Raw genomic sequence first — 24170 nt, 5'->3', positions numbered from 1 at the left:
TCACTTGACTTGCAAAATGCATTAACTCTTGTAACTCTAGATTCTGCACAAGCAGAAAAGGAAGACACTTTGAGGAATTCCATAGTATGTTGCTGACATTTTAGTATACTGAACTAGCAATTTAGTGCTCTGACAGCAAGAGTAGCACAGGTGTATACTTTTTTACCCCATCTGTCTAGTTCTCGGGAATCCCTAATCTGAGGGGTGGGATTCTTTGCAGTGGTTGCTTTAATTCCTTTGGGCCCTTAAGAAATTACCTCACTGTCAGCAGTAGGACTTTTGAAAAGAAATGCGTGAGTCAGGGACTCTACCTGGCAGGTTTTCTGGGTGCAGGAGAGGAGGGCGTCAGGAGTTAAACTGGATTCCAGGAAAACATCGCTCACAACATCCAGGACTGGGAGAATGTCCAGTGGTCTGTGCTGTGGAAGTTGTAAGAATTCCCAGAGTCTCTGACTGAGGGTAGTCCTGACATTCCCACTGGAAATGTTCCCTTAAGGTATGAAGGGTTTCCCCAAAGGAAAAGTCCTCGGGTGGAGAGGCTGAAGGAATGGAATCCTCTGCATCAGAATCTTCATAAGCAGAGAGGGGTTGCATGTTTTCATATTCAAATGCATCAGTCTAATCAGACTCCTGTTCAGACAAAACTACTGGGGACAGATCTCTCTTTTGGAAGGGGTAGCTTGGCTTCCCCTGATCAGCATAAGGTCTTCCGCCATTTTAAGTATTTGAGACTGAGGTGAGGAAGCAGGTGCCTGAGATTGGGTCGGTTTCTTGGGTGTGGTTCATACCCTGGGTCTTAGAAACTCGGTAGTTTTCAAAAGAATGGTAGACGCGAAAGAAGTCATCAGTTTGTGTCAAGAATCGGTAGTGCAAAGTACTTCCTCGGAAGCTGGTACCTGCTCAGCAGCTCCAGACCCATCCAAGGGAGAGACAACCGCAGGATCCTTAGTCGAACAAGAGTTTTGCAGCATACCACCCTCCAAAAGGGTCTCGGTAGCAGCCTGCAAATCCACAGAAGTGGGCATCAGGGGCTGCTAAAGCGCCTCACTGAGGACCGGAGAACTAACTAAGCTTAACGGAAGTGTCGTCAGTACGTTTGGACCTGTGCAGTCTGTCTCGGTCTATATCTTTACATTTTTTCTAAAGATCTGCTGTCGGATGGCTTACCGAAGCCATATCGGAATTCGAGGACTGTAAGTGAAAATATCTAGCTACAATAAGGGCCCGACGACGTATACTTCTGGTATTGAAGAAAGCACAAAAGTGACAGCAAGGGACTTCGTGGTCTGGGCCTAAGCAAGTGACGCACTAAGAATGAAAGTCTCGGTGTGATATTTTCTTTCCAGAGGCGAGAAAATTGTTAACTTTTTCTGACATCGGCTAGTGTAAGAAAAAAGGATCCCCAACGGGGTACTCAGCTTTAGAAGGCATCAGCTTCAATTCAGAAGACTAACTTAGGTAACAGCAGACCGGCACTCATGCGAACTGCTTCAGGCTCTGTGGCAAGAAAGACTGATGTAATGGCATCGGCTGCCTTACTTTATACTACTGATGACCTGATGTCAGTCCTGAAGAGACAGCAACCGACGCAGACATACTAACACTGGTATTCAGGCCAGCCGAGGGCCACCCTGGCAGGGATAACTCAAATATGATGATTGCAACAGTGAAACATGAAGATCATCAGCAACTATTCAAGTTAAACTAGGACTATAAAAAACTGTAGGTAACTGCACGGTATAAAACTAAACTACGGAAGTAGGCCCGTGCCTATGCGAGGGATGACTGAGGAAAATAAGGATAGACACTTTTTTTTTTTAACACAAGCTGAAGCAAAAAAAAAAAACATCAATAAGAGGTACAAAAAGTGAAACAAAACATTTATCTGTGAAGAACTGTCAAGTGTTGGAGAACAGCATCTCATGAAGGCTGTGGCAAATGCGATCCAAAGAACAGGGATACGCAGGTGCATTGTGAGAGAAGAGAGGAGTACTAGCTACTGTAGTGCACAGTTGCAGACTCACATGCACCATCAGGGTGAATATCCCTTGAGGGGACAGAATGCAATAAATAAAAAAAACAGACTACAGTAAAATACATACAGATTTTACTCAAAAATGGATACATTTGAAAATATCAAGTAAAATTTTCAAGAAGCTTCTAAAATTAGGGTGAAAAAATATATACTTTTAACACTTACGTTATTGTGCAGTAATCTAAATGCTTCATAATAATACTTCCATAGTATATGTTGTTTCAACAGAAACTTTATAAATTCATACCATGCCTTGGCATCAAAATTCCCTGCACCGTCATTACAGCAGGCGGACAGGACCATCCTTTGTAAATGCAGTCAGGAAATTATAGTTTTCATATAAAGGTATACACTGCTGACCACCCCCCCACAAAAAACAAACATTTAAAAGAAAACACACCTTTCCAAATGTAGCGCCAAAAATAACATCTACAGACAGATTCATAGGTAGGTACTAGGCTATCTGCCTGAAGGCATTTATAAGCCTAGCCGGAATGCGTTGGCTTCCGCCACCCCCATAGATCAATTCCCTGTGCGTCTGTCCAGCAGAGCCATTGAAGTGATCCCCGGGGTACACTGTTTCCCAACCACTCGTCAAGGATTCTCTTGAAGAGGGTTAGCGAGGAGCTCTGCCTAATGTAGATCGTAATCTTGTTCCAGAGCATGGGAAGTCTCTGACAGGAATCTATCCCTCCAGCACTTCCTAGTTATTGCTGTGATAGGGTTTAGATGCCTAAGGCATGTGGGCTTCAGGGGATATGGTTTTCTTTAGGTGGAACATGTCAATCAATTCCGGGTTGGAAATGGCCTTGTATGTCAGGCAGAGATCACCTCTGAGTAGGCGGTATGCAAACGAGTACAGCTGGAGTTTCTTCAGTCGAGCTGCACATGGCATCTGTTTGAGGCCAGTGATCCTCTTGGTGAGGTACGTCTGTGGTCTTTCCAGCTGTTGCAGGTATCTTGTAAGGTACATCCCAAATGGGGCATTGTACTCTATGATGGGTCTGATGAGTAGAGGGGCACAATGACCTCTTGATCTGGATGCAAACACTTTTGTGATTAGGTGGGCCACATAGAATGATTTTCTAACTACTTTGGCAATGTGATTATCAAAAGAGAGGTTACTATATACTTGGGTCCCCAGATCCCTTATTATGTCTTTCGTATTTAGAAGGCTACCACCTATGTGGCAGTTTGTGGGTACTTTGTTTTTTCCAAAGGGGATGACTATGCACTTTTTGGCATTTAGCTTGAGGCCATGGTTTTGACACCAGTTATCTGTCTCAGTTGGACCCTTCTGGAGAATGTCTGCCTGCCGGAGAGTAAATTATAGCCCCTAGTTTGCAGGAGTTTGTGAACTTGGTCAGCTGTAGTCCTTCTGTGCTTGCCTGCACCTCTGAGAAGTACATACCAAACAGGAGGGGTCCCAGGACTGAGCCCTGGGCAATACCATTTGTAACAGGTTTAGAGTCGGACCTAACTCTTGCCACTCTTTACCATGTGGGTTCTGTCCGTGAGTCAGTTGGCAACCCATCTCGTGATGCAGGGGGTTAATGTTCAGGCTGGTGAGCTGGTCTATAATACCTGAATGGGGAATGGTGTTGAATGCATTTGCGAGGTCTAGGTAGGTTGTGTACACCACCTTTCCCTCATCTATAGCCTTGGTAACTGTCTTAAAGAAGTTCACCAGGTTTAGGAGGCATGATCTGCCCTTAAAACCGAACTGGGTAGGGGTCCAGTGTTTGGAGGTCCCCAATGTCTGTTAATGAGATCCATGATGATGCGCTCCATAGCCTTGCAGACCACGCTAGTCAGGCTTATAGAGTGATAGTTCCTAGGGTCTGTTGTGGCTCCACCTTTGTGGAGTGGAATAACCATTGCTGTGCGCCACTCTATGGGCATGTAGCCTGTGGAGAGGCTGAGTTTGAACTGTGTGTTTATGTGAGGGGTTAGTTCATCTTTGAGTTCATGTAGGAAGCAGCCTGGAAAACCACCCGTTCCCATTGATGGTGTGTTATTGGCTTTGGAGAGGGCTGTTTTAACCTGAGTGTCTGTGATTTCAGGGACACTACATTCTTCTGGTAAGGTTATGGGCCCTTTTGGGGGTGAGAGGGGGGTGAAGTTTGCAATGAACCTGTCTGCCAGGATGTTGGCGATATCAGTCTTTTCAGTGCATTTTGTGCCATTCTGCACCAACTCCGAGCAGATCTGAGAATTGCCACTTAGATTCTTGACATAGCTAAAGAATGCCTTGTGGTTATCTTTGGAGTGCTTGGCAAATTTTCTTTCGAAGCTAGCCTTGGATGATTTTATGAGGGATTGTAGTTTCTTGCTGACATTGATCATGGATGTCTTCCCTTCTTGGGATTTTACTCTTCTGTACTAGTTTCCTCCTTCTATTGTATAGCTTGTTTATGGCAGGGGTCCACCAGACTGGTTTCCTTTTCTTGGAGTGAGTCTTGGTTTTGCTTGGAATAGCATGACTCGTGCACTCTTGTAGGTGCCCGTAGAGTGCATTAGTAAAGGATTTTGCAGCTTGAACAGCGTTATCCTTTGGCATGGGGATTTGGAAACCTTCCACCTCGGTCTTAAGCAACGTGAAGTTTGCTTTTGAAAAAAGTTTTTCATGGTGGTTTCTTTGACCGAGGGTGGGGATGGAATGTGGATATCCAGAGTGATTACTTTATGGTCGGATCTAGCATGCAAAGGGTTGACCTCTGGTGTGGAACACTGGTCGCCCATGTTGGTGATGACCAGGTCCAACATGCCGTCACCTCTGGTGGGGGTGTTGACCAGTTGATCCAGGGCATTTGAGTTTATAACTTTTAGGAAATGTCGGGCAAGGGAGTTAGTACTTTAGTAGTTCACCCAGTTAATGCTTGGGTAATTGAAATCACCCAACATCAGGGTGTTTGGTAGGACCTTTATGTTTCCCAGCATTTCCAGAAATGCGGAATGGGGGTCCTGGGACATGGTGAGTGGTCTGTAGCAAGCTACATTTTGAATTGCAGTTTAGCTCATTGTTAGTTGCACGTGGATGATCTTTGAAGCATCGTGCTGTGCCACTAACCTGGAGGTGTGGGTATCCTTGCTGAATATGCCCTGCCTTTTGTATTTCGGTCCAGATTTTGATGCCAAAATGTATGGTATGAGTTGCAGCCTGGTAGTGCTGGGGTGCTCTCTGGAGCCTTAAACCAGGTTTCTGTTATTGCACGTATATCAACTTTCTCCATACCGAGGAGTGCCTCGAGTGCATGTATTCTGAGGTTTAGACTTCTGGCACAGAGTAGCATGACCCTCAGTTTTTTGTTACTTGTACTATTTATGGCAGTGGGATAGTTTTTGAGCCTTGTTTAAAAAAAAAGCACTCTGGGGGTGGAAAAAGCCTTGGCCAGTATTCGAAAGCCTAAGGGTGACAGGTACAAGCCGTCTCTAGCGAAGCAGTGTGGCTTGTCGAGCATGTCATCCCAGGCCGACAGACACTGGATCCCCTTTGAAAGACACCAGAAGCTTAGCCAATTGTTGAAACTGATAGTTTTTGTCTTTATATCGGGGTATCATTCTTGGTGAGGGCAGGCTGCTACTCGGTCAGGGTCATACCGGCCTGGACTGGGATCACTACGAAATACCGAACACCCAAAATCCCGACGCTGAAAACAACGAGACCAGATGACAGAAACCCCGCATTACCAAAAGACCAGAAGCGCGAAATTCAAAATCGCGATGTTAAGGGATTTTGCGTTAGCGCTTCTGGTGTTGCAATTCAGGTAAGTGTGCGTGTATAAGTGTATTTGTGAGGGGTGTATAGTGTGACTGTGGTGTGTGTGTGAGGGACTAATGTGTGGGTGTGAGTTTGCCTTGTGTGTCTGTCTGTGCGATCTCGGAGTTAGAATAATAAAGTAGGAAGGGTGTGGGGATGCAGGGGGGGTTGTCTAGTGTAGGATGCATTGCTTGGTTGTGAGGGGAAGGTGTGTGCATGTGCACTGTTTGGTTGTGTAACTTTCACGATTTTGAATTTCGTTGTTTTAAATATTCGGTACTGTGGGGTTTCGGGCATGTGGTCCCGGTGTTTTAAGCGTCGGGATTTTGGGCGTTCGTTATTTAATAGTGATCCCCCTGGGCTACATGATCAGAGAGCTCCTCCATGTCTTTTTTCATGTAGTCCAGGGAGGTATGGCTCAGGTCATTCACACCAACATGGACAATGAGTCGTATTTGTACTTGTTCTGGAGTGACCTGAGTGCTTGTGTAATGTGACGGATCCTGGTACCAGACAGACCGCTAACAGTAACCTTGTTCAGCCTAGTGAGGGGGACGTCAGTGTGCTTCACTATAGTGTCACCTATTACTACTGTGTTGGGTATGTTATTTTGCCTTAAGGGCTGTGATTGCATGGCACACTGGTTTTGTGAAGTATGTGTTTCATGGTTTGTGTTGGGGGGATGGAGGTTTCTTGGATGTCTGCTTTGGAGGTCTCTGTTGCTTTAGCAGATTTTTATTTAGAGCCTCAGAGTATGTTTTGTGTATCTGTGTGTGTTTTTTGCCGGTGCTGGTTTCATAGGTCTATGAGACTGGTGGTGTGATGCAAGTAATTTCCCTCTCTTGACTGTCTGGTCCAGTCTTGGGTTGAGAAAGCTTAGCCTCCAGTTTGGCTGTATAACTGCATCTCTCACATGTATTACTGTTTGGTGGTAGGAAGAGAGAGTTCTCTGTGTACATGAGGCAATTGTAACATTGCCTCAAAATGTCCAGATTCATCAGTTGGACCGGAGAGTACACCTGAAACTGCCCTTTGGACATGCTTGGATAGATACAGTGAAATGATTGGCTGGTAAGGTTGAACAGAGAGCCTTGTCCTTCTCTACAGTATAGGCGGGTCTAGTGCTAAGATTTATTAGTGCTTGCTATGAGTTTTGAGCAAGTGCCGGGCTGAAAAGTGAATGGTTTGAGTGCTTAAGTTGAAAGCTTGCCTAGTTCCAAGGGAAAAATTGAAGAGTAGACTTTGTGGAGTCAGGAATAGTTATACCCTAGCTAGCCAGCACTGCTGGGAGCACAAATGCGGGTTTTATAGCAGGGAAATGAAAGAGAAATTAGCCCAAAATGGCCAATAAATTACTAATTTCTGGGCTGAAACCACTCCTCCAGGGACAGATAGGCTGCTCAAAGCTCCCCCCCTCTCTCTCTCGCAGGTGAATAGAAAAACTTCCTTCTACCCAAGTAAGGTATGGGCAAACACAAACTTGTAACAGCCCTGAATTCAGCACTAACCTGAAAACTGGACTATACTAGCTTAGAAAGGCGGGAAAAACAATCATTAAAAGGCTGCCTCAATTAATAAAAAAAAGAGAAGTTTTCAAACTGTAAAAAACAGGTTTTCAAAATATTAGCCTCATTCCCCAAAAAAGGTGGGGACAAGATCTGTGTTATTTTAAATGACTGCTTTACAGACGTTAGACAGTTGGTCAAACATGCTCAAGAACAATAACACCTGAAATACCTGGAACACAGCATTCCTAGCTATATCCCTCTAAACTTCAGTTTATTATCTCATACAAAAGATGAAACTTCAGGAATGCAACACTGTATTGTTAAGAAATGTTTATGAACAAACAGCCGATGAGAGAAGAGTACACGCCGTCCTTTCTTGTATCACAAAAGCATGCAAACCACCAATTCCAGTATCTCTGTTACAAACCATACACACAAAGGAAGCATTTCAAACCTCAGATTTTGTGGTGCCTCTCCAAATAAGCTGCATATTTCTCTGATTTGCTTCAGTGCAGGAATGACCCATTTATCATTAGTACGTAGTTCTTCTATGAACCGATCTATCCACTGAATCTTTTGTGCATCACGATCCTAAAGTTAAAAAAAATGTAATATACAAACTTCAAATATTAGCACTTCCAGTTAGAATTACCAAGTCAAAATTTAACTACTTCAAAATAATAGACAGCAGTCAGTAAAACAGCTTTAGGTGTCTGCTCTGAACATATTTCAATGTTTTACTTTCCCAGGACAACATTTCTTTTTCTTTCAGCTTTTCCCGGTTAGGGGTCACAACAACGGATCACCTGTCCGCTCATGATTGGCAGTGGAGTTTTATGGTGTCGAGTTGCCAGCCCGGCGCCCAACATTCTACGGAAGGCGCACACATGCACATACTCACACCTAGGGCCAATTTGGAGTGTCCAATCCACCTACAGCATGTCTTTGGAATGTGGGAGGAAACCTACGCAACCACAGGGAGGACATGCAGAGTCAGCACAGAAGGCACCCCCAGCAGAGGATCGAACCGGAGAACCTCTTGCTGTGAGGTGATAATGCTAACCACTGCACCAACAGATAATGCATGCAAATTCTGTACGATTAATTTTGTGTAAGTGTCCCAATCACTACCTCAACACACAAAGGCAAGTCACCATTTAATACCATATATTCTTTGCAAGATATTCCGATATGGCAGTCCACACAGCTAACACATTAGTTCAACCAAATATCGCAGAAGTACAGCTGTACAAGATACTATAACAAATCTTTGAGAAGAGGTGCATTTACAGCAAGTCATTGCACTTGAGTTTATCCAAATTAATTGGGCTTTGGTTTTCCAAAGCAGTTTGTTCCCCAAGAAGGCTAACACTAGTTCTGCACCCATGAAGTTAGTGATGTAGGTGCACAGCCAGACTCCCACTTAAATTCAGTGCCAGCACAAGCTACCTTTGCTTCTTTGAGCCCAAAATCCCTGCAGGGGAAACTATCTTGTAAAGACAAATCCCCTGTGCTCAGATAAAGAAAATTATACATAATACAACAAAAACTAAGTCTCCACCCAGAATGCCCTTCTCCCAGTTACCTCAGATCGAGTTTGGTAAGAAAGGAAGTCAAGCCGAGGCGACTTCTACACAAGTACCCTAGTGCACCACTTAGACCCAAAGCATCCCCAGGGAGCCTTTGGAGGGGGGAAGGAGGGTGGGAAGTGATGGATGAAAGAAGATGAACACCACAGATGGAACGTTAAGCTAAGACATAACTTCTTTATCTGATGTTATTATTCTTCTTTCCATTCATCACTGATGGGACAGAATCCCAAGCTACCTTGAGGTCCATGGGTGGCCCTTCTGGAAGAACATTCTTGAGTAACATTGAGCTGAAGGCAGCTCTCCCCCTAGAGACCAGGTCCAATTTGTAATTACTGATAAAGGTATGAGGGTTAGCCCAAGTAGCTGCTGCACAGATGTCATCCATGGATGCCCTGGAATGGAATGCTATAGAAGTTGCCATAGATCTAGTGGAGTGGGCTTTAACTTTTGGCATGGACTCATTATGAAGGGAATAGGTGACACGTATACAGTCCCTTAGCCATCCTGATAATGTAACCTTGGAAACAGCTTCTCCCATTTTGGGTCCAGAAAAGGAGATGAAAAGCTGTTCAGATTTACTAACAAGGTTGGTCCTGTCTAGGTAAAATCTTAATTGTCTATGTACATCTAAGGTGTGAAGGCAATACTCGCCTCTATTAGCAAAATTTGGGAAAAAACACTGGTAGATCAAATCAACTGTTTAAAAGAGAATTCAGGAACAACTTTGGGAAAAAAAGAGGGTTCGTTCGAAGTGACACTGCCTTTATGAAAAACTAGATATGGCCTCTTGATGCACAATGCCTGTAGCTCCGAAACTCTTCTGGCTGAGATAATGGCTACCAAGAGCAAAGATTTCCAAAACAAAAACTTTAAGTCACACTTAGCCGTAGGCTGAAAGGGCTTTTGAGTCAAAGACTGAAGGACTAAAGTGAAGTTCCATGGTTCTATGGGCTGACAGGAGGCCTGGGATGAGAGGGCCCTTTGAGGAAAGCCTTGCAGAGGTGGAAAGAGATAAGAGGGGTACCATCTAAAACATTGTGGAAATTGCTGCTAGATGCACCTGTAGAGGCAGAGGCTCCATTATCAAAAAACGTAGCCAAGTATTGAAGCACTGCAGTAACTAGAACCAAACACAGGTCTAGCATGTTATCCTTGGACCAAATGGAAAACATTCTCCATTTATCCTGATATAGTCATCTGGTGGATGGTTTGCAAGAGGCCAGAATGATGTCTCAAACAGGTGAGGAGAAATTAGCCTGCCTGGCGACTAGTGGAAGTGGAGAAACCAAGCTGTCCGCTTGAGTGTGGACAGGTTCAGGTGACTCGACCCTTGGGGGTGAGTGATCAGATCTGGTAAAGGGTCCAGAATTCACATCGGGTATACTAGGTGAGGCCAAAGAAAGGGGAACAAAACTTGTCTAGGCCAGAATGGGGCTATGAGGATCACCTTGCATCTCAACTGAAGAGCTTTCTTTAGAAATTGAGAGATCAGAGGAATGGGAGGATAGGCATAGAGAAGTCCCGTGGGCCAATCGTGGACCAGAGCCTCCCTCGGTAATACAGAGGAAGTAGGGTGAAGTAGCTGCTGCACTTGGTGTTTGATGGGAAGGCGAAAATATCACAGCAAGGCTGGCCCCAGTGGCTGAAGATTACAGAGGCCACCTCGGGGTTGAGGGACCACTCGTGAGGCACGAGGATGCATCTGCTCAGTTTCTCCGCAATCACATTGGAATTCCACAGGATATGCACTGCTATCAGGAAACGGTTGGAAGCTACTGCCCACTACCAAATTCTCATGGCTTCTCGACATAGATGGTAGGACTTGGTTCCTCCTTGCTTGTTGATGTACCAGACCACTGACATTGCTGATGGAACTCCAATTGCCCCATAAGGGTGAGACTAAGGGAATGCCTGCAATGCTAACAGCACGGCTCTCAGTTCTAGAACACTGACATGCAGGTGGGCCTCTGAGGTGGACCATGTGCCTTGAACAGTCTTTCCCTGGAAATGGCCCCCCCCCCAACCGATCAGGGAAGCATCCATGGTCACAATGTCTGTGGGCTGGGAGGGTTGAAATGGGCGGCTCCAAAGATCTACATCTGGCCTCATCCACCAAAGCAGGTCCTGCTTGCAGGAGTTGGTTATTCGAATCTTGTAATCCAGGGGATGACAGTTCGGGAACCACTGACACAAAAGGAGCCACTGCAGAATTCGCATATGTAGCTTTGCTAGAGGCACTACTGGAATTGACGCAGCCATAGAACCTAGGGCTTGGAGAACTTCTCTTTCAGAGTTTGAGGTTTGAGAAAATCACTCTGATTTGAAACCTCAATCGATGGAGTCTGAAGAGGGAGTGATACCAGACAGGACTGAATAATGAACACTACTCCAATGAACTCCATTTGTTGTGTAGGGGATAAGATTTGATTTCTCCCAATGTATCATTATTCCCAAGAATTTTGCTGGAGGCAAGGTATGCTGTAGCGCAGTTTACAGAAGGTGCTTGGTGCGGGCAGTAAGGAGCCAGTCATCTAGATATGGAAACACCCAGAATCCTTTTAGTCTCAAGTGACCTGTTAACACTGCCATGCATTTCGTGAACACACACTGGGGGCTGAAGAGAGACCGAATGGCAGGGCACGGAATTGGTAATGACTGGTTCCTAGCCGAAGTGAAGCAGACTCCTGGAGCATTTGCCCATCTTGATGTGGTAATATGCATCCCGGAGATCTATAGAGCACATACAATTACATTCTCTTAAAAAGGGAAGGATGAACTGAACCGTGACCATCTGGAATTTGGTGTGGGTGACAGACTTGTTTAAGTTGCTGAGATCCAAAATGGGTCTCCAGTCCCGTGTCTTTTTTGGAACCAAAAAGAATCTCTAGTAAAATCCAGATCCACACTAGTCTGGTAGGACTGGTTGGGTGACTTTTTTGAGACAGCTTTATAACATCTGAAGCTACTTCTTTCCTTTGACTGGGTGGAACATCGGGATGTTTTCTTGGAAATTTTGGCCGACAAGAAAGGGGAATGGTGTAACCTCTGGTGATAATACTCTGCACACAACGATCGGTGGTGATAGAGTGCCAGGCAGCTAGGTGCAAAGAGAAATGAATTGCGACTGCTTCCAGAGGTAAGCAATCGGGCCACCACCTCAGGAGCACTGAAAAGGCTGTCCAGAGAAGTCATTACTGGAGCCTTGGATGTGAGGACCCCCTCTGCCTCTATAGGGGGTGCCTTCCAGAATTGTTACTCCCTCTGCCTCTGGGAGTACCACCACGTGCGGCACAGAAAGAAACTTGAGGTTTCTTATGCCACATTTTCCCACTCCTCTGATTCCGGGAGAAGGTTAATTGAGGGTTGGAAAACTGTAGGCCTATGGCAGACCGGGTTTTTCTGTCTTGCTCGCAACATGGCTGGCGTGTCCTTCACTTTAAAACCAAAGAGGGATGAAGCTTCGATGGGAGCATTCAGGAAGGAAGACTTGAAGGGGTCCATGAGGTCACAAATGCGCATCCAAGCATGACACCTCATAGGAATGCCCAAACCCGCTCCTCTAGCCACCCCTTCAGTCACGTGCGAGAGCAACGTCATGGACGAGTTGGATATGGATTCCAGGGCTGCTAGCTGTGAAGCCACTTTGTCCCTGACCTCGTCAAACAACTGTCCTGCGAGTCTCCAAGACAGATCAGAGATCAAGTCCCTCTGGACCACTGTAAAATGTGCTAAATAATTCAGGGAACATATATCAAAGGTCCCCGATGCAAAAACCCGTTTCCCAAGTCTGTCCACCACCCGGGACTCCCTCTGGTGCAGGTGGACAGCGGGATTTTCCTTAGCCAAGTCCTTTTCGGGCCACCGGCACCACCATAGCATCAACTGGTAACCCTTTGGACCAGTGCATATTCTCCACAGGAGGGGAAAGAATTCTGTCTGGTCTCCGGGGGCTCATCTCAATGGAATCAGGGTTTTTCCACACACTGCACGAGCCCGTCGGCAGGCAGGGTCACCCAAGAGTTAGACGGCCAGGCATGAATAGTATGCCGGAACACTGACTCCTCAAAGGGTTTGAGGGCTTTCAGTCACCTCTCTGCTTTAACATCTCCAGCATGTCTCCGAAGGAGACATCATGAGGAGGTAACCATGGGGACCCTCCACCATCGTAATCCGTATCCTCCACTAAGGACTCCTCAGGAGAGTCCATGTGCTTCCTCGTGCATGTCTTCTTTCAAGGGGCTCCTCATTGGGGGTCTCTGAGGAGGACTCGGAAGAGTGGGTCCCCTGAAAGTACGTTTTTTTTATCTACCATAAATGTAGATGCTCGAGTGTATACACTGCTGCAGTCATTACACTTGGGTTATCCTGTCGTCAGGCGGTCCCCCAGTTGGCCTGAGTTCCAAAGTCTTGGTCCGGCATCAGTTGCGGTCGCTTCTTCCCTGATGTCAGTGCGACAGGGGTATAGAAGATGCAGCAGACGCCATTTTCTTCAGGTTTTCTTGCCCCAGATGTCAGGTGCCCCCAAAAAGGTAGGCAATGCAAATTGCTAATAAAACATGCATAAGAAAAGCAATCAACAACTTTCAGTTACCAGCAAATAGTCCACATAGGTAGTAAAGGGTAGAAGACATAGGTACGTACCAGCAAGTAAGAGGGGAAGGAGGGAGGGTAACCTGGACTGCAGCAGTGTATACACTCGAACATCATTTATGGTACGTACAAAACTGTACTATATTCATCGTGTTACACTGCTGCAGTCATTACACTTTGGTAGAATCCCAAAGCTGAGGTAGGGTGGCTGGTTCTATAAGGCATTAGGGAGGGCTGTAAGGCCCTGCAGCACTGCAGTGGCAAAGCCAGCGCTGGATTTAGAGTATAGAGGCAGATGGTAATGCTTGGTGAAGGTATGTACAGAACTCCAAGTTGCTGCTTCCAAAATGTCCTTGGTAGGTACTCCTCTGAGGTAGGCAGTTGAAGTGGCTGTTGCCCTGGTGGAATGAGACCTAATGTTGTTAGGTACTGGTTTCCCATGGTGTATATAGCAGAAACGTATACAGTGTCCTATCCATTTTGAAATGGCTTTTCCCTGTGCCCTGCAGCATATGCTACCAACAATTGCTCAGTTTTTCTGAAAGCTTTGGTTTTGTCCAAGTAGAAGCATAACTACCTGTGTATGTCCAAAGAATGCAGAAGTCTCTCCCTTTTATTCTGTGGATTTGGATAAAAAGTTGGCAAGTGAATAGTTTGGTTTAGAGACACACTTGATACCACCTTTGGCATAAAAGTAGGGTTTGTTCTTAAAGACACCCTGTCTTGGTGGAAAATGATGAAAGGTTCCACTGCCATTAGTGCCTGTAATTCTGAAACACTTTGTGCTGATGTTAGTGCCAGGAGCAGAGCAGTTTTCCAACAGACATTTTAAATCTGCTGTGTTAGCTGGCTCAAAGAGGTAAAGTTAATTTTTCCAACACGAAGTTGAGGTCCCAAGTTGGAGTAGGTGCTCTACGGGGCGGTCTTATGTTTTTAGCCCCTCTGAGGTACTGTTTTATCAAGGGATTAGAAAAAATTGGTGGATCCGTGTTGTAATGAGCAGAGATGACAGAGGCATGGATCTTGATGGATGAAAAGGAGAGGCCTTTGTCCAGCATCTCAGTTAAATATTGTAGTATCTGAGGAATATTTGGGACAAGAGGGTCAAGGCTGTGAGCCTGGTTCCAGGCACAGAATCTCTTCCATTTATCAGAAGAGGCTTTCCTGGTGCTACGCCTTCTGGCCTCCAGAATGACATCCATAACAGCTTTGGAGAGAGGCATTGCTTGCTTGACTAAGGAATCTTCCATGCAGCCAGGTTTAAAGTCTTTAGCTGGCTGTGAAGTATCTGATTGTTGTGAAGAGTCAGATGATGTGGGATTTGAGGCAAAATCCAGGGTGGTCCTTGTGCTAAGTTCTTTAAGATTGGGTACCAGTACTGGTGTGGCCAGTCTGGGGCAATCAGGATCATCTTTGGCTCTTCTTGTCTTGCTTTTAGGAGTACCTTTGGAAGGAGAGGTAGTGGTGGGAAAGCATATACTTGTAGGTTTTTCCAGCTGAATGAGAGGGCATCCACTTTCCATACTTGTGGGTGGTAAGTCCTTGTGCAGAATTTCTGAAGCTGGCAGTTCATTGGGCTCCACCATTTTTGTATCATCATTCTGAATATCTGTGGATTTAATTCCCATTCGTGGGGATCGATTATGTTTCTGCTCAAGTCGTCTACCAGTGTGTTTTTCTCTCCTGGCAGGAATTGTGCTTGCAGATGAACTTGATAGGTTAGAGCTGTGTTCCAGAAGGTCATGGCTTGTCTGCAGTGGGGATAAGAATGAGTGCCCCCTTGCTTGTTTATGTACCACATAACTGTGGTGTTGTCTGTCTTTAGTAGTAGTTGTCCTGGATGCAGAAGGTCCTTGAAAGCTATAAGGGCATTTTGTACAGCTAGCATCTCTTTCATTGATGTGAAGATGCCTTTGTTCTGCGGCCCACTTGCCCTGAATACATTTTCCTGCCATGTGTGCTCCCCAGGCGTAATCCGATGCATCTGCTGTCGGTGTTTGCCTGGCTGTGGGTTGAGTGAAAGGCTGTCCCTTGTTGAGGTGACAAGCTTGAGCCCAACATCGAAACTCCTGTTGAAGGCAAGGAATTAGTGGTATTACTGTTTCCAAACTTTGACAGTGTTGTGACTAGACACACTTTAGGTACCATTGTAGTTTCCCCATATGCAGTCTGGCATATGGAATTAGTAATATGCAAGATGCCATGTAACCCAAGGACTGCTGAATTTTTCTTGCAGGGAGTTGGGTCTTTGTTGCCATCAATTGAAAATATTGAGTCAGTTATCCTTGCTAGTCTGGCGTGAGAAGCCATCTGGGCCATTGTATTCAAGGTGGCATCCAGGAATATTATCTCTTGTGAGGGCACTAGTTTTGATTTCTTTTAGTTTACTGTGTACCTTAGGCAACTTAACTTTTTTTTTTTTTTTTTACAAACGCCATATCCTTTAGAAGAATGTCCTTGCTCTCTGCTTGAATCAGGCAGTCGTCCAGGTACGGATAAATTTGAATTCCTTTCTATCTACAAAATGCAATTACTGGTGCCAGGCACTTTGTGAAGACCCTGGGCACAGTAGATAAGCCAAAGGGCAGTGCAGAGAATTGGTAGTGCATTGAACCAGCTATGAATCTGAGGTATCTTCTGCAGTTTTGTCTGATAGGGGCATGCAGGTATGCCTCCTTGAGGTCCAAAGTTACGAGCCAAGCTTTCTTGCCCAGCATGGGAAGAAGCTGCTGTAGTGTCAACATTTTTAATTTTGGAACATCCAGATAAGTGTTTAGAGAAGATCGATCCACAATGGGCCTCCAGGCTTTGTCCTTTCTGGGAACCAGAAAGAGTCTCGAGTAAAATCCTTGTCCTTGCTCCTGTGTTGGTACCTTTTGAATAGCTCTCATGTCCATGAGTGCTGTATTTGTCTTTGAGCCTCTGCCCATTGAATTGGTGGCAGATTTGGCATTCCTTTTAACCGTCGCAGTGTGTGAAAGTGGAACCTGTAACCTTGAGATACAATGTTGAGAACCCATTTGTCTTTGGTGATCATATGCCAATTGTAATAGAAAAGTGCCAGTTTTCCTTCCAAGGGGGCTGCCAAGAGAGAACTGTTTGGCAGGTGCAGTGGGTAGTCATTGGGGCTGTTTTTTTATAAGGTAGGGGCCTGTCTTCCCCTTCTTTCTGGGTTGATGCACCCCCATTGTCGAGGCCTGTAAGGACCTTGTGGTTGACCTCTACCTCTTGGACGTCTGTATCTGCCCCTTTGAGGTCTGTCTGTAATTGGAAAGGACCAATTCTTTGTTGGCCAATTTCTGCTAAATCGAGGAGGCTGAACCTGTAAGAAATCCTTCACAGTTTGCATAGATTTTGTCTTATCCTCCATTTTCTTTAATACCTCTTCTACCTTAACTCCAATAACACATACTGCTGCTAAGGTGCATCCAATAGTTTTGCTTTAAAATGATCTGGTAACGTATGTTCTTTTAACCAAGCATGTCTTCTAATGACAGAACCTGTAACTGCTGCTCTACAGGAGGCCTCTAAAGAATCAAAACCACATTGCAAAGTATGTTTCCCCACTTGTTCAGCTGCATGCAATAAATCCTGCATTTCCTTATAATTAGGAGGATCTGAGTTTGAACGCATTTTTTGTTTCAACTGAGACAACAAATACTGCTGATATTTTAGCATGTGAAACTGGCAATTTAAGGCCCTCATTGCTAAAGTTGCAGATGTATATACTTTCTTCCCCCATCTGTCTAATGCTCTGGAATCTTGACAGATTGGACTGGATTCTTTGCTGAAGAGGCCTTTACCCCTTTGGGGCCCTGAGAAATAGTTTCAAGGTCAGCAACAGGGCTTTTATAAAGAAATTTGTGAGAGTCAGGGACTCTGTAGTATCTGTCTGGCGTAACTGGAGCAGGAGGTAAGGAATCAGGATTTAAGCTGGATTCAGTATACACATCATCCACAATATCTAACACTTGCGGAATAGCAAGGGGTCTGTGTTGAGGTAATAAAAGGAAGTCTGAGCCTTTTCTTGGATTCTGAGTAATCCTGGCCCTCCCAATGGAAATGCTCCCTCATGGTATGTAAGGTTCCCCCAAAGGAGTAGTCCTCAGGCGGAGAGGCTGATGGAATTGATTCCTCAGCATCAGAATCCCCATAAGGGGGTAAAGAGTATCTTAGGTCTGAGGATGAATCTGAAGAGATGGACACCTGGCCGGATGAGTCAGTCTGCATCCTGTCTAAGCCTTTTATCAGGAGGGGGATGGGACCCCCTGATCAGAGTGATTAGGTCTTTGGCCATTTTGAGCATTTGTTTCTTAGGCATGGAGGCCTGTCCTGGTGAATGTTGAATTTTTCTTTGTTTTTAAAGGAGGTTTAGACTTAGCAAAAGATTTAATGGTTAACTGAGTAGGTCTGAAAACATCCTCTGAAGCTACGGGTTGTTCAGCTACTCCGGATCCATCTGAAGGGTTAGTCTCAGTAGGCTGAAAATCTTGTGCGTCCGAAGGCCCAGCCATCTCCACGTGGGAGTCACAGGCGGCCAGTGGTTCTAAAGAAATAGTCGTCAGGGGCTGCGAAGGTGCCTCGCTGAAAACCGGAGAACTGGTGACTGGCCTAGAAGAGGCTTCGTCGTCAGTTTTGGGCCTCTGATGCCTGTCCTTGTCTTTGCGCTTTTTATGTATTCCGGTCGTCGGTAGTTCCGACGGCATGGTGTAATTGAATTTTCTGCCAAAATAATGTAGGGCAAAATCAAACAGACGTTTAACAGTGCACTTGTTAAACCTAGCACAAAACCGACAACCAGTGACGTCGTGGTCTGGGCCTAGGCATGGGATACAATAAGAATGGAAATCCTTATGAAGTATTTGCTTCCCACAAGAAATACAGTTATTAACTTTTACTGACATCGGTCTGAGGCAAGAAAAAGTTTCCCCAACAGGGTACTTAGCTTTGTAGAAGACTTCGGTTCTGGATTCGGAATGAAAATCTCAGGAGTCGGCCGACCGGCACTTGCGAACTGCTTTTGCTTCAGGCACCGTGCAGCAAGAAAGACTGGAGAAAAAGGTGCCGGCTGCATCTTGTATACTCCTGTCGCACTGACGTCAGGGAAGAAGTGACAGCAACCAACGCCAGACCAAGACTTTGGAACTCAGGCCGACTGGGGGACCGCCTGACAGCAGAATAACCCAAGTGTAATGACTGCAGCAGTGTAACACGAACATCAGGGGTGTCCTGCAGTTTTTCTGCTTGGTGTCCCAGGGGGTGGTCTGTGATAGCTGTAGCTCAGGGAGTGAGTACAGTTGTGTACACTTACCATAAATATAGATGTTCGGGTGTATTCACTGTAGCAGTCCTCACATTTGGGTTATCCCTGCCAGGGTAACTCTCGGCTGGCCTGAATACCAGAGGCTTAAGTATTTGTACATTGGTTGCTGTCGCTCCATGACTGACGTCAGTTCAGTAGTATAAAGTAAGGCAGCCGACGCCATTACATCGGTTTTTCTTGCCCTAACCTGCCAGGAGCCCCAATGTGGGAGCCAGGTTCTGGTGGAAGAACCCCGTCAGTAGAAAATAAATACCAATATGTCCCTTGAAAGGAAAGAGAAGAAAAAGGGGGATGGAGGGAGGAAAACCAGGACTGCAACAGTGAATACACTCAAACATCTACATTTAAGGTAAGTGTACACAACTGTACTATGCTCTCCATGTTTCACTGTTGCAGTCATCACATTTGGGTTGATTCCCAAACCTGAGGAAATGGGTGGAGGCAGTCAAAGAAACTAGGAGCTGGTTAGGATGCCTTGGCAAGACTGCAGAGGCAAACCCTGCCTTGGATTTGGAGAAGATAGGCATGTGGTAATGTTTGGTAAAGGTGTGAACAGATGTCCAAGTGGCAGCCTCTAGGATGTCCCTGGCGGGGACTCCTCTGAGAAAATCTGCAGAAGTGGAGGCTGCTCTGGTGGAGCGAGTCCTGACCTCCGTGGGGAGAACCTTTCCCTGTTGTTTGTAGCAGAAATGGATGCAGTGTGCTTTCGATTTGGAAATGAGTTTGTTTGGAGATGGGCTTTACCCTCTGCCCCCACAGAAAAGCTAACCAGCAACTGATCAGACTAAGGATTTAGCCCTGTGTAGATAAAATCTGAGCTGTCTGTGCACATCTAGAGAATGCAGGATCCCTTCTCCCTTGTTCTGTGGGTTAGGAAAAAAGTTGTGCAAATGAATGGATTGGTTGAGAGCCACACTGGACACCACCTTGGGTATGAAGGTGGGTTAGTCCTGAGGGATACCCTGTCAGCATGGAAGATGAAGGGTTCCACAGCCATGAGTGCTTGCAGCTTGGAGACACTTCTGGCTGAACTGATGGCCAGAAGGAAAGCTGTCTTCCAGGAGAGAAATTTAAGCTCTGCTGAAGATGCTGGTTTGAAGGGGGCAGGGTGAGCTTTTCCAACACAAAGTTAAGGTCCCAAGCTGGGGCTGGTGCTCTTCTGGGTGGCCTCAAGTTGATAGTCGCTCTTATGAACTGTTTGATCAAAGGGTGGGAGAAAAGGGGATGCTCAGTGGGAAAATGAACAGAGACAGAGGTATGAATTTCAACAGAGGAAAAAGAGAGGCCACTGTGTAGCAGATCAGCTAAGTAATCCAGGATGAGAGTTAGGGAGGGCTGTGTTGTACTGGCTCCCCTAGCCTGAATCCAGGTGCAGAATCTTTTCCATTTGTCAGCATAAGACTTTCTAGTGCTAGGGTGTCTGGCCTCACGTACATCTACAACCTATTTACTGAGGATGGCAGATTTATCAGGGGTTAAGGAATAAGGCAAGCTGCCACATTGAGTGTCTGCAATTGGGGATGCATGAATTCCCCTTCCCTCTGGGTCAGGAGGTGAGGAAGATGTCATGGTGGCAGTGGGGACAGGCTGCACAGCAAGGGGTAACAGTGCTAGTGAAGACAGTCTGGAGCTATAAGAATTGTCCTAGATTTTTCATCCTTTATTTTGAGCAGTACCCTGGGGATGAGGGGTAGTGGAGGAAAGGCATAGACAGATAGATTGATCTAGGGAAAGGACATGGGCATCCACTTTGCAAGCCATGCAGTGATTCTCCCTGATGCAGAACTTGCTGAGCTGATGGTTGGTGTGGAAGGAAGAGAGGTCTACCTTCAGGGTGCCCCCATTTTTGAGTTATTAGGGTGAAGGTTCTTCTGTTAAGCTGCCACTCGTGTGGGTACAGAAGATTTCTGCTTAAGTGGTCTGCCAGAGAGTTGAGAGAACCTGGTAGGACTTGTGCTAACAGTAGGAGTTGCATGGCAGAGGGTGCGTGGCAAAGGGTCATGGCCAGCTTGCATAGAGGGTAGAAGCAAGTCCCTTCCTGGTTGTTGATGTACCACATCAGTGCTGTTGTCTGTTATGATCAGGAGACCCCTGGGGAGAGAAGGGGCTTGAAAGCTATTAAGGAATCTGGACAGCTATCATCTCTTTTTGGCTGATGTGCAGATGGATTTGCTGTGGGCTTCTTTAGCCCTGTATGCACCTGCCGTCCAGGTGTGCACCCCAAGCATAGTCTGATGCATCTGTGGTGAGGGTCTGGGTGGCAAGGGGTGGTGAGAAAGGTAGTCCCTTGTTGTGGGAGCATGCTGCTGCCCACCAAAAAAAAAATATTTTCTGAGGCAAGGTATTATAGGTATAAGAGTCGCCAGGTCTTCAGAGTGTTGACACTAAAGGCTTTTTAGGTACCACTGAAGTTTGCTCGTACACAGTCTGGCATATGGAATGAGTAGAATGCAAGATGCCATGAACCACAGAGCTTGCAGAATTTTCCTTGCAGATAACTGGGGTCTGGTGGCTAGTTGAAAGAAATAAGCTGTCAGGAAAGTTTGCTTTTCTGGTGTATGGAATGCCATCTGGGATGCTGTGCCCAGACTTGCTCCCAGGAATATAATCCTTTGAGTGGGAACCTGTTTGGATTTCTTTTTGTTGATTGTAAAGTGCCTACTAACCTCCCTAGGGTACACAAACGCCAAGTGCTTGAGCAGCTTTTCCTGGCTGCATGCCTGAATTAGGCAGTCTAAGTATTGGTAAATCTGGATATTCCTTTGTCTGCAAAAGGCAATGGACGGAGCCAGACTTTTTGTGAAAACTCTGGGAGCAGTAGATAAGCCAATAGAAAGTGCAGAGAACTGAAAGTGCAGAGATCCTGCCATGAAATGGGAGAGGGTAGGCCTCTTACGTCTAGGGTGGCTAGCCAAGTATCCTTGGAGAGTATGGGTAGCAGTTGCTGGAATGTGAGCATTTTGAAATTTGCTATCACCAGGAAGGTGTTTAGAATGGATAGATCGAGGATGGGGTGTCAGATGCCCACTTTGCTGGGTACCAGAAAAGGTCTGCGGTAGAAACCTTGGCCTTTCTGTTTTGCAGGAACGTGCTAGACTGCTCAGAGAGCAGGGAAAGGACTTGCTCTTGCGCCTCTGCCCAATGGTTTGGAGGTAGATCTGGGAACCCTTTTAGAGGTGGAAGGGTGTGGAATGAAAATTTGTATCCCTGGGACACAATGGTGACAACCCAGCGGTCGCTGATAATGGTGGCCCAGATGCTTGCATGAAAGGAGGGTTTTCCTCCTAGGGGTAAGTGCAGGTGGGCAGAGGGAGGGTTGGGGGAGGAAAGTCATTGTAAGTTCTTACCATAAGGGAGTGGGGGCTTAGAACTCCCTGGTTTGAAGTGAAGGTAGTTCACTGCTTAGATCTCTGCATTCCCTGTGGCTGCTGTCTTGGGGGGAGGAGTCTGGACTGAAGTGAACTGGTGGGAGCAGGAAAGGACCAGTACTTGGTGGGACAATGCCTGATGAACCCTGGGAGGCTGGACGTGCAAGAAATCCTTAACTGTCTTGCAGCTTTTTCTTCCATCTTTTTTAGGACCTCTTCTCTGCCTTAGTGCCAAATAAGTTGTCTTTGTTCAAGGGGGTATCCAACAATTTAGATTTAACATGGTCTGGCAAGGGCTGTTTCCTTAAGCCATGCATGAATTCTAAGGACAGATCCAGTGACTGCTGCCCTGCAAGAAGCTTCTAGGGCATCAAAACCACAGTGCAAGGTGTGTTTAGTTACTTGACTTGCAGAATGCAACAACCCTTGTAAGTCTCTAGATTCTGCACAAGCAGGAAAGGAAAACATTTTTTGTTTGATAAGTTCCGAAGTATGCTGCTGAAATTTCAGTATATGGAACTGATAATTCAGTGCTGTGATAGCAAGGGTAGCTGAGGTGTATACTTTTTTACCCCATCTGTCTAGTGGTCGGAAATCCCTATCTGAGGGGGTGGGATTCTTAGCAGACTTTGCTTTAATTCCTTTAGGCCTTTGAGAAATTACCTCAGGGGTCAGCAGTAGGATTTTTAAAAAGAAATTCAGGCTCTCTGTAGTACCAGTCTGGTTTTCTGGGGGCCAGGAGTCAAACTGGATTTCAGGAAAACATCCTCCATAACATCCAGGACTGGGGTGATGGCCAAGGGTCTGTGCTGTGGAAGATCGAAGAATTCTCTGGGTCTCAGACTGAGGGCAGTCCTGACTCGCCCATTGGAAATTCTCCCTTAAAAGGGTTTCCCTAAAGGAAAATCCTCTGGGGGAAGTGGCTGAAGGAAAGGAATCCTCTGCATCAGAATCCTCATAAGCAGACAGAGACTACATGTTTTCATATGCAGATGCATCAGCCATCGAACTCCTGTTCAGACAAAACTACAGGGGACAGATCTCTTTTCCTTTTGGCGGGGGTAGCCTGGCTTCCCCTGATCAGCATAAGGTCTTCCTCCATTTTAAGCATTTGAGCCCGAGGCAAGGAAGCAGGTGCCTGAGATTGGGTTAGTTTCTTGGGTGTGGTTCGTACCCTGGGATAAAAAAACTTTGTTTTCAAAAGAACAGTAGTCGCGAAAGACAACTTTGGTTTGTGTCAAGAATCAGTAGTGCGAAGGACTTCCTCTGAAGCTGTTGCCTTTTAAAGCGGCTCCGTACCCATCCAAGGTAGAGACCGCAAGATCCTTAGTCGAAGAGTTTTGCGGCATATCAGACTCTGAAAGGGTCTCTGTAGCAGCCTGCGAATTCGCAGAAGCTGGCATCAGGGGCTGCGAAAGCGCCTCACTGAGGACCAGAGAACTGACTAGCTTAAATGGGAACGTCGTTGGTAGGTTTGGACCTGCATGGTCTGTCTCTGTCTGTTTTTTCGGAAGATCTGCTGTCAGATGGCTTACCAAAGCCATATCGCAGTGAAGGAGACACTAAGCAAAAATATCTACCTACAATAAGGGCCAGACGATGGATAGTTCTGGTATTTAAAGCACAGAAGTGACAGCGGGGGACAGTCGTCTGGGCCTTAGCCAGTGAAGCATTAAGAATGAAAGTCTCGGTGTGGTATTTGCTTTCCACAGGTGAGACAATTGTTAACTTTTTCTGACATTGGATAGTGCAAGAAAAAGGGATCCCCGATGGGGCACTTGGCTTTAGAAGTCTTCAGCTTCAATTCTGTAGAGGAATCTCAGGCAGCAGCGAACTGGCACTCGTGCAAACTGCTTCTGCTTCGGGCTCCACAGCAAGAAATACTGATGTAATGGCATCTTCTGCCTTACTTTATACAACTGACAACCGGATGTCAGTCCTGGAGAGACACCAACCAATGCAGAAATACTAAGCCTCTGGTATTTTGGCCGGCC

General features: G+C 46.0%; 1 protein-coding gene across 1 annotated transcript in view; it reads right to left on the bottom strand.

Annotated features, from left to right (window-relative positions):
• Positions 1–24170, bottom strand: part of USP9X (ubiquitin specific peptidase 9 X-linked) — a 5037693-nt gene that overhangs the window by 4020384 nt on the left and 993139 nt on the right. The window contains exon 10 of the mRNA XM_044071835.1: positions 7758–7894. Within this exon, the coding sequence (XP_043927770.1) occupies positions 7758–7894 (137 nt within the window). The remainder of the gene's footprint in view (positions 1–7757; positions 7895–24170) is intronic.

This window comes from Protopterus annectens, chromosome 5.part0, assembly GCF_019279795.1.
Source record: "Protopterus annectens isolate FY-2018-M chromosome 5.part0, PAN1.0, whole genome shotgun sequence".
In the NCBI taxonomy this organism is placed as follows: domain Eukaryota; kingdom Metazoa; phylum Chordata; order Ceratodontiformes; family Protopteridae; genus Protopterus; species Protopterus annectens.
The sequence above is the reverse complement of the archived record's forward strand: the minus strand, read 5'-3'. Positions and strand labels throughout refer to the sequence as shown.